Below are 11,277 nucleotides of genomic sequence, written 5' to 3'. Positions count from 1 at the left end.
AAGATGCAACCTGCTGGTCGACCCCCCTCCTTTTATTTTATAATAGTTCATTTTATTCTATATATATTTTATATTCTATATTATAAATTTTATCTTTATCTCTTATTCCCTTTATTTTGCCCCCCCTTCTTATGTTTGTTGTGTCTTGTCCATTGTATTTATTTACTTATTATTTTTTATTTATTTATTGACTTTTATTTTATCTATTTCATCTATACACGTTTTCATTTATTGATTTTATCTTTTATTTTATCATATTTTTAAGTTTTATGCGGGTCGACCAGGGGGGGTGGGACGGGGGGAGGGGACAGACGCGAGCCGGAACTCGCCTCTGTCCCCTCCTTGTCGCGTGCGGAAAAAATACAATGCAGCGAGTACGAGTATTTGCACATGTATAAAAATCGGATGGCGCGGTAACAAAAATTCTACATTATACAGCACAAGTTGCAGCAATGCATGCGCATAAGTTAAATTACCTGCATACCGCCGTTTCCTCAAACTGTGTGTTCATAACTGGCACTGGGAGGATCGCAGTGCCACCACTGCGAGGAAGCCCAGGACTCTGCGCGGCATACGCTGGAAGAAAGTCTAGCGTGGTCTGCGCCGCGCAGAGACCTAACGGGCGTTATTGGGATGGACCTCTAGTTGCCGGTCGTGGTCGACCACATGATCGGCAGCGAGAGGTCAAGAGCAGCGTTTGCCTCCTTCTGCGAGATTGTGATAACGCAGAAGGAGGCAGCGGAGAGGGAGAGGGAAGCCGACCCTCTCACCCCCAGGAGGTTAGCATCGGCGGGGCAACCCCGACGAGGCCGACGGCCGCCTGTAAGGGGCCGCAGACGTAATGGCGGCGGTGGGACTACTTAGTACTTCCACCGCCGCCAAGGGTAGCCGGCCGTTAAGGCGCCCTCGGGATGGGCAGGTCGCGGGGGGCGAGGTGAAGCAATAATCCCCTCCCCCCTCTACAAAGATGCAACCTGCTGGTCGACCCCCCAACTTTTATTTTATAATACTTCATTTTATTCTATATATATTTTATATTCTATATTATAAATTTTATCTTTATCTCTTATTCCCTTTATTTTGCCCCCCCTTCTTATGTTTGTTGTGTCTTGTCCATTGTATTTATTTACTTATTATTTTTTATTTATTTATTGACTTTTATTTTATCTATTTCATCTATACACGTTTTCATTTATTGATTTTATCTTTTATTTTATCATATTTTTAAGTTTTATGCGGGTCGACCAGGGGGGGTGGGACGGGGGGAGGGGACAGACGCGAGCCGGAACTCGCCTCTGTCCCCTCCTTGTCGCGTGCGGAAAAAATACAATGCAGCGAGTACGAGTATTTGCACATGTATAAAAATCGGATGGCGCGGTAACAAAAATTCTACATTATACAGCACAAGTTGCAGCAATGCATGCGCATAAGTTAAATTACCTGCATACCGCCGTTTCCTCAAACTGTGTGTTCATAACTGGCACTGGGAGGATCGCAGTGCCACCACTGCGAGGAAGCCCAGGACTCTGCGCGGCATACGCTGGAAGAATGTCTAGCGTGGTCTGCGCCGCGCAGAGACCTAACGGGCGTTATTGGGATGGACCTCTAGTTGCCGGTCGTGGTCGACCACATGATCGGCAGCGAGAGGTCAAGAGCAGCGTTTACCTCCTTCTGCGAGATTGTGATAACGCAGAAGGAGGCAGCGGAGAGGGAGAGGGAAGCCGACCCTCTCACCGCCAGGAGGTTAGCATCGGCGGGGCAACCCCGCCGAGGCCGACGGTCCCCTGTAAGGGGCCGCAGACGTAATGGCGGCGGTGGGACTACTTAGTACTTCCACCGCCGCCAAGGGGAGCCGGCCGTTAAGGCGCCCCCGGGATGGGCAGGTCGCGCGGGGCGAGGTGGAGCAATAATCCCCTCCCCCCTCTACAAAGATGCAACCTGCTGGTCGACCCCCCTCCTTTTATTTTATAATACTTCATTTTATTCTATATATTTTATATTCTATATTATAAATTTTATCTTTATCGTTTATTCCCCTTTATTTTGCCCCCCTTCTTATGTTTGTTGTGTTTTGTCCATTGTATTTATTTACTTATTATTATTTATTTATTTATTGTCTTTTATTTTATCTATTTTATCTATACATGTTTTCATTTATTGATTTTATCTTTTATTTTACCATATTTTTAAGTTTTATGCGGGTCGACCAGGGGGGCGGGACGGGGGGAGGGGACAGAGGCGAGTTCCGGCTCGCCTCTGTCCCCTCCTTGTCGCGTGCGGAAAAAATACAATGCAGCGAGTACGAGTATTTGCACATGTATAAAAATCGGATGGCGCGGTAACAAAAATTCTACATTATACAGCACAAGTTGCAGCAATGCATGCGCATAAGTTAAATTACCTGCATACCGCCGTTTCCTCAAACTGTGTGTTCATAACTGGCACTGGGAGGATCGCAGTTCCACCACTGCGAGGAGGTCCAGGTCTCTGCGCGGCATACGCTAGAAGAATGTCCAGCGTGGTCGGCGCCGCGCAGTGACCTAACGGGCGTTATTGGGATGGACCTCTAGTTGCCGGTCGTGGTCGACCACATGATCGGCAGCGAGAGGTCAAGAGCAGTGTTTGCCTCCTTCTGCGAGATTGTGATAACGCAGAAGGAGGCAGCGGAGAGGGAGAGGGAAGCCGACCCCCCCACCGCCAGGAGGTTAGCATCGGCGGGGCAACCCTGACGAGGCCGACGGCCCCCTGTAAGGGGCCGCAGACGTAATGGCGGCGGTGGGACTACTTAGTACTTCCACCGCCGCCAAGGGGAGCCGGCCGTTAAGGCGCCCCCGGAATGGGCAGGTCGCGCGGGGCGAGGTGGAGCAATAATCCCCTCCCCCCTCTACAAAGATGCAACCTGCTGGTCGACCCCCCTCCTTTTATTTTATAATACTTCATTTTATTCTATATATTTTATATTCTATATTATAAATTTTATCTTTATCGTTTATTCCCCTTTATTTTGCCCCCCTTCTTATGTTTGTTGTGTTTTGTCCATTGTATTTATTTACTTATTATTATTTATTTATTTATTGTCTTTTATTTTATCTATTTTATCTATACACGTTTTCATTTATTGATTTTATCTTTTATTTTATCATATTTTTAAGTTTTATGCGGGTTGACCAGGGGGGGACGGGGGGAGGGGACAGACGCGAGCCGGAACTCGCCTCTGTCCCCTCCTTGTCGCGTGCGGAAAAAATACAATGCAGCGAGTACGAGTATTTGCACATGTATAAAAATCGGATGGCGCGGTAACAAAAACTCTACATTATACAGCACAAGTTGCAGCAATGCATGCGCATAAGTTAAATTACCTGCATACCGCCGTTTCCTCAAACTGTGTGTTCATAACTGGCACTGGGAGGATCGCAGTGCCACCACTACGAGGAGGCCCAGGACTCTGCGCGGCATACGCTGGAAGAAAGTCTAGCGTGGTCTGCGCCGCGCAGAGACCTATCGGGCGTTATTGGGATGGACCTCTCGTTGCCGGTCGTGGTCGACCACATGATCGGCAGCGAGTGGTCAAGGGCAGCGTTTGCCTTTTTGCTGCGAGATTGTGATAACGCAGAAGGAGGCAGCGGAGAGGGAGAGGGAAGCCGACCCCCTCACCGCCAGGAGGTTAGCATCGGCGGGGCAACCCCGACGAGGCCGACGGCCCCCTGTAGGGGGCCGCAGACGTAATGGCGGCGGTGGGACTACTTAGTACTTCCACCGCCGCCAAGGGGAGCCGGCCGTTAAGGCGCCCCCGGGATGGGCAGGTCGCGCGGGACGAGGTGGAGCAATAATCCCCTCCCCCCTCTACAAAGATGCAACCTGCTGGTCGACCCCCCTCCTTTTATTTTATAATACTTCATTTTATTCTATATATTTTATATTCTATATTATAAATTTTATCTTTATCGTTTATTCCCCTTTATTTTGCCCCCCTTCTTATGTTTGTTGTGTTTTGTCCATTGTATTTATTTACTTATTATTATTTATTTATTTATTGTCTTTTATTTTATCTATTTTATCTATACATGTTTTCATTTATTGATTTTATCTTTTATTTTACCATATTTTTAAGTTTTATGCGGGTCGACCAGGGGGGCGGGACGGGGGGAGGGGACAGAGGCGAGTTCCGGCTCGCCTCTGTCCCCTCCTTGTCGCGTGCGGAAAAAATACAATGCAGCGAGTACGAGTATTTGCACATGTATAAAAATCGGATGGCGCGGTAACAAAAATTCTACATTATACAGCACAAGTTGCAGCAATGCATGCGCATAAGTTAAATTACCTGCATACCGCCGTTTCCTCAAACTGTGTGTTCATAACTGGCACTGGGAGGATCGCAGTTCCACCACTGCGAGGAGGTCCAGGTCTCTGCGCGGCATACGCTAGAAGAATGTCCAGCGTGGTCGGCGCCGCGCAGTGACCTAACGGGCGTTATTGGGATGGACCTCTAGTTGCCGGTCGTGGTCGACCACATGATCGGCAGCGAGAGGTCAAGAGCAGTGTTTGCCTCCTTCTGCGAGATTGTGATAACGCAGAAGGAGGCAGCGGAGAAGGAGAGGGAAGCCGGCCCCCTCACCGCCAGGAGGTTAGCATCGGCGGGGCAACCCCTACGAGGCCGACGGCCCCCTGTGAGGGGCCGCAGACGTAATGGCGGCGGTGGGACTACTTAGTACTTCCACCGCCGCCAAGGGGAGCCGGCCGTTAAGGCGCCCCCGGGATGGGCAGGTGGCGGGGGGCGAGGTGAAGCAATAATCCCCTCCCCCCATCTACAAAGATGCAACCTGCTGGTCGACCCCCCTCCTTTTATTTTATAATACTTCATAATATTCTATATATATTTTATATTCTATATTATAAATTTTATCTTTATCTCTTATTCCCTTTATTTTGCCCCCCCCCTTCTTATGTTTGTTGTGTCTTGTCCATTGTATTTATTTACTTATTATTATTTATTTATTTATTGACTTTTATTTTATCAATTTCATCTATACACGTTTTGACTATTGATTTTATCTTTTATTTTATCATATTTTTAAGTTTTATGCGTGTTCGCGATACCTTCGATCTTATCGGAACACTCTAAATATTTATTTTATCGCCGGTTCACGTGAGGAAGGAATTAGTCCAGGTTGGATTGAACAACGCGAGAACCTCGTTTTAAATAAACACTTCGTCTTTATTAGCTAATAGTAGGAACACGGGCTCCTTGGTCCTAGACCGTTTGCTTTCTCGATTCGCTCGGCGCGATACTCTGCTTGTCGTACGTGTGTTTTCGATTCGCGGTTCTAAACGCTTCTGTTCGAATTCGCTCTCTCACGGGCAACGGAGACTTCGCGACGCTCGCATTGTTTTTCTCCGCTGCTCGCGATCTTCTTGAGCGCTAACGGTCATCGCTAAGGTGTTTGAATTTAAACTCCTATACATGAAAGTAGCGCGCTGGCGAGATCGAGCGTACCGACTCAGCCGGAACAGACCGCCCGCCTCGTATCCGCCAGGTACGATCGGTAACGCTTATATGTGTGCAATTACAAATCAAATTACTTACAACCTATGAGTAACGTTACTCCGCTTCGCACGCCGCGATCGGTAAAGGGCAGATCTGGGCGATTGGCCTCACAAAGGTAGAGGTAGCGGTTCGGACCGTCACCACACGGACCTTGCCATCTTTTCCTGTGCAGCAGGCAATAACACGCGCTAAATCCCACTTGCATGGTGGTAATAGATGGTTCTTCAATAAGACCATCCTCCCTACACGGATATTGGGAGTTTCCTTAACCCATTTATGTCGTTGTTGTAGCGAGTGTAAATAGTCGTGATGCCAAGCGCGCCAGAAATGCTCGTACATGTGGCGAACGCGTTGATAGCGAGATAGACGATTTTCGTTTACATTTAGAACAGTTTCTGCGGGGACGGTGGTCAATGGGACTCCAATCAGAAAGTGTCCCGGCGTTAATACCGTAAAATCGTGTGGATCGTTCGACATTGGAAAAATTGGCCTCGAATTTAGACAGGCTTCGACTTGACAAAGTAGCGTATTGAACTCCTCGATAGAGAGGGTATGGTTGCCCACAACCCGACGCAAATGGTGCTTCATTGCTTTGACCCCGGCCTCCCAAAGACCACCGAAGTGAGGAGTCGCGGGAGGTATGAAGTGCCACGTGGTTCCGTCGATGGCTAGGCGAGATGCCAGGTTGGCGTCTTTGGTAATTGTCCGAAACGTGCGGGAGAGCTCTCTGTCAGCTCCTTGAAAAGTCGTTCCGTTGTCCCTGTATAGATCGCTGGGAATTCCGCGGCGCGCTACAAATCGGTTGAGCGCGGCGAGAAACGCGGTAGTGGTATAATCCCCTACGCGTTCAAGGTGTATTGCACGTGTGGAAAGACATACGAACAGAGCAACGTAATTCTTTCGGGTACGTTGACCCCGGCTCGTGACGGGTAGTATGTAATAAGGACCGGCATAGTCGACGCCGGTATGTAAAAACGCTCTCGAGGGAGTGACTCTCGCGGACGGAAGGTCACCCATAATTTGTGTTGGTGTACTTGCCCGATGGCGCGTGCAAGCGACACAACGATAAATACGGAATCGTACCATATTTCTGGCTCCAATGACCCAATACATTTGACGCATGATTCTAAGCGTTAATTGTGGACCTCCGTGAAGGGCTCGAAGGTGAGCATGGTCGACAATGAGCTCAGCTATTCGACCGTTGGGGAGGATGATGGGATGTTTCTCATCATACGGCAATGTAGAGTGTCTCAGCCGCCCGCCAAGACGTACGATGTTATGTTCGTCCAGAAAAGGGTGTAGTTTGAGCAATGGGCTCTTCGATGGGAGAGCGCGTCCTTGGCGGAGCGCTTGAATTTCATTTGGAAAGGCTGCGCACTGGGCTGTTCTGCACCAGTACAGTCGTGCCTCGTTGACATTTACGGCCGTTAATCTCGTCAGAGTTTTTGGCTCCGACGATTGTTTGGGTCTCGCGTTCGTTATGAATCTAAGGATGTAGGCGGTGACTCGAAGGAGTTTCGGCCACGAAGAGAATTGCTCGGGCAATTCCATGTTTGTCGTTTCCGGCGCCACGGTATGAACCCTGCCCCCTCGAAGTTCTGCGATCACGGTAGCATCATGATTTGGGTCGGTTTCCCGACAATCAGTTCGTCGAGCAGGCCAATGTTGAGGCGATTTTCCAAGCCATGGTGGCCCGTGCCACCATAACGCGTGATCTCTAAGTTCGCTCGGAAGAATGCCGCGGGACGCGCAATCAGCCGGATTTGAGGCAGTCGGAACATGTCTCCATGACGCCGAAGGGAGTCGTGACTGAATATCCGCGACACGGTTAGCCACGAATGTGTTCCACGTGGACGGATGCTTATTCATCCAATCGAGAACGACTGTAGAATCAGTCCAGCAATATATCGGTGCGGTGGGACACTGCAGAGTGGAAAGAATCGACTCTATGAGTTTCGACAATAGAACTGCGGCATTAAGTTCGAGACGCGGAATGCTAAGGGTTTTAAGCGGAGCCACCTTAGATTTCGCGGCTATCAAGGTCGTCTTCACGCTCGTGTTAGCTTGAATCACGCGGATGTATACGGCGGCCGCGAACGCCCGACTCGACGCGTCGGAGAATCCGTGTAATTCGTACTCGGCTGTGGTAGACGTTACTCCGGTCCAACGGGGAATCCGGATTTCGTTCAAGTCTTGGAGTGACCGACAATACGATTGCCATTTTTCGAGAAGATCGGCAGGAAGCCTTTCGTCCCAGTCACGCTCGCGCATCCATAACTCCTGGATCAACATTTTTGCCGTGATTACGATAGGAGTGGCCCATCCCAAAGGGTCGAATAGCTTGGCGATGGAAGACAACACGGTGCGTTTAGTTGAGCCAATGTCACCCGGGATATGGGTTTTGAAAAGAAATGTATCGGTCCGCGGGGACCACGCTACTCCAAGAATTTTCAGACTCGTATCGACCTCTAGGGGATGGTCCAGTGGAACTTCGTGTTCCCCCTGAGGAATCTCAGTGAAGAGGGTAGGATCGTTAGTCGACCACTTATGCAAGTGGAATCCACCGGCTAGAAGCAAGGCTTGTAATTGACGGCACATCTCCCGCGCGGTGTTGATGTCGTCAGCGCCGAATAGTACGTCATCTACATAGATGTTTTGTTGCAATATAGTCTTAGCAAGAGGAAATTTGTCGCCCTCATCATCGGCTAGTTGATTCAGTACGCGAATAGCTAAATAGGGTGCACACGCTGTACCGTAAGTGACGGTAGTTAGTCGACAGGGTCTCACAACGTCGCTACCAGGGGGACGCCAGAGTATGCGCTGATAATCGCAATCCAGCGGGTGCACGCGAATTTGGCGGAACATCTTGGCGACATCCGCAGTCAGGACAAATTGATGCTGTCTCCAACGCGCGATAACAGCGAACAGTTCGTTCTGCAATTTGGGGCCTACTTGTAAATATGTGTTGAGGGACGTTCCGTTTGATGTAGCGCACGATGCGTTAAATACGACTCGCAGTTTTGTCGTTAGACTATGTTCCTTTATCACGGGATGGTGTGGAAGGTATACTGCTGGGACGTTAGACTGCTCATTTAACGGAACAAACTCCATATGTCCGAGCTCTCGATATTTCGCTAAAAAATCGTGATATGCTTGCGCATGTCCTGTATCTCGCTCCAGGCGTCGCTCGAGTCGTGTGTATTGACGCGTCGCAATTGTCAATGACTCCCCGATCGGCGGGGGGAACGTTTTAAAGGGAAGGCGTACCACATAACGTCCCGCTTCGTCCCGCTGGTGCGTCTCTCTAAAATGTCTTTCGCATTGTTTCTCATCTTCGGTAAGATGCGGTTTCACGACTACTTCTTCGGTTTCCCAAAACCGTTTTAGTAACTCGTCGGCTTCCGCGTTGACCATATGAATGGACGCGACGTTAAAATGCTCAGCTGACTCCCCACCGGTAGAGGGTCCGGAAAGTATCCAGCCGAATATCGTTAGTTGTGCAGTCGGACTGCCGAAGGGGCCTTGGCGAAGGTCATTAAGGAGAATCGCACCATAGAGATCTGCGCCAATAAGTAAATGTATCGGACAGTTGTCGAAGGGTTCAGGATCCGCGAGCTCCAGCCCTTGTAAGTGTGGCCAAGACGCGACCGGGCGTGTCTTTGTTGCAGCATATGAAGTTATCCGTTGAAATACGTACACGTTAATTGGGAGGGACGGTCCCTTCCCATGTACCGGTTCAATCCCAAGATTGAGGAATGACTTGGATTTCCCGCTATATGTGTCGCCAAAACAGTTGACGGTTAGACTTGTTTTTTGCCTCCGAGTGCGTAACGTCTGTGCTAGTGTTTCGGATATGAAACTGTATGTGGAACCTTGATCGAGTAAGGCCTTTGTTTGTATCATGCGGCCTTCTACCGTGCGAAGGATGACACGTGCTGTCGCAAGAATAACCGATTGGGCGCGTGTTTGGGTTTGAAGTACTGTGTGTACTAATGACGTCTCGTTGGCAAAGTCGATTCCGCAATCGTTTGAATTCGATATGGCGTTCTCGGAACCGTTCGCTGTCGTACGCTTGGCGGAGGCACTCGCGGGAGTGCTGATTTTCGTTGGAGGGTTACGGCCCGCCATCGAGCTGTCGGTATCGCGATGTAACGACGTATGATGCGCTTGACTACATTTGTAGCATCTTGATTGACTGCGGCACTCGTTCAAGCAGTGCCCTTTACGTAGGCAGTTCACGCAACATTTCAATCGTTTTACGATAACGAGGCGGCGTTGTAGATCGGCACGGTTATATTCGTCACAACGATAGAGGGGGTGACTCCCGGAACAATGCGGACATTTATTCGTGGTCGCACTATTGGGTTGTACGGTCGCTATATGCGTTTTCGCAACGGTTCGAGACGCATTGGAGGTGCCTGTGGAGGGTCCATCTAGACCACGCATTCGCGTATTAATGAACGCAATGAACTGCTCCCACGTCGGAGGGTCATAGGATTCTCCGAGTTTGAGGTTCCATTCGTGACGCGTTCGCGGAGCCAGTTTTTGGCTAAGAGTATGGACCAGCCAATCGTCCCAATTATCTACCGGACGGCCGAGATTTTTGAGGGCGGTGATTGACGAGTCCGCCGTATCGCGCAACGCACGGAGTCCGTCTGCAGTTTCGTATTTCATTACCGGTGTGTCCGCAATCGCGCTTAGATGAGTCGTTATGAGGAGTCGCGTGTTCTCGAACTCATCGTTGAGTTTCTTCCATGCGTGGGTGAAATTCGATTCCGTGATTCTAATATTACTCAATAACTTAAGCGCGGCGCCTGTTAAACTGGCTTTAAGATAATGAAGACGTTCGACATTCGTTAACGTTTCATCGTTTATGACCATCGATTGGAACATGTCGCGAAAATCCTCCCACTCAATACGAACACCCGAGAATGTCGGTACATCGATACGTGACAATTTTGTCTTACGACCTGTGACGCCCTTAGTGTGGTCCTTGGAATCGTCTCCGGCTGTGTGGGTGGATGGGTGGTTGGTCAGTGTGTGGAGAATCTCGGACATGTAGTCGGTAGTCGTCAGATACACGTCCTCCGCTTTGGAGAAGGCATCAGTCGCGAAGTAGTTCAGGTCTATGCGGTCAGCCTCGGTGGATTCCTGGTGTAGTTGTGTGTCCAGTTGTTGACACCTGTCCCAGAGTACGTCCAAGGCCTTCATTCGGTTTTTAACCTTTGCAGTAGTATAGTTTTGAACTCCCACTTTTTTCAAATTGGGCAAGGCGCGTTCAATTTGAGTGATCGTCCTTTCTTGCTCGACGATAACACGTTGGAGGTCATCCATGGCTAATTTTAAACTGGCGCACTGGTTTTGCTTTAACGGTTTCCCGAGTGGGTTTGAACTCACTAACCGTACTTACTAGAAGAGATTGTTAATGTCTTTTGGTCAATCGGAGTGATCCGATTGCACAGCACTGTCCTCGGCAATTGTTCTCCTCACGATATTATAAAGATCCGGCTCGAAGGACCATAAAATGTTCGCGATACCTTCGATCTTATCGGAACACTCTAAATATTTATTTTATCGCCGGTTCACGTGAGGAAGGAATTAGTCCAGGTTGGATTGAACAACGCGAGAACCTCGTTTTAAATAAACACTTCGTCTTTATTAGCTAATAGTAGGAACACGGGCTCCTTGGTCCTAGACCGTTTGCTTTCTCGATTCGCTCGGCGCGATACTCT

The 11,277-nt window shown here is 49.2% G+C and overlaps 1 protein-coding gene across 1 annotated transcript; it reads right to left on the bottom strand.

The window, feature by feature from the left end:
- Positions 1–5,599: 5,599 nt before the first annotated feature.
- Positions 5,600–10,879, bottom strand: LOC143219712 (uncharacterized). Its single transcript, XM_076445586.1, has one exon. It carries the CDS (start codon positions 10,877–10,879, stop codon positions 5,600–5,602), a length of 5,280 nt encoding a protein of 1,759 aa, XP_076301701.1.
- Between the last annotated feature and the right edge of the window lie 398 nt (positions 10,880–11,277).

Source organism: Lasioglossum baleicum, unplaced genomic scaffold (assembly GCF_051020765.1).
Source record: "Lasioglossum baleicum unplaced genomic scaffold, iyLasBale1 scaffold0063, whole genome shotgun sequence".
Lineage (NCBI taxonomy): Eukaryota > Metazoa > Arthropoda > Insecta > Hymenoptera > Halictidae > Lasioglossum > Lasioglossum baleicum.
This window is presented reverse-complemented; position numbering and strand designations above follow the sequence as displayed.

Bases quoted from the DNA above. Each gene is read 5' to 3' on its own strand.
- LOC143219712 (XM_076445586.1), bottom strand. From the start codon at position 10,879: ATGGATGACCTCCAACGTGTTATCGTCGAGCAAGAAAGGACGATCACT.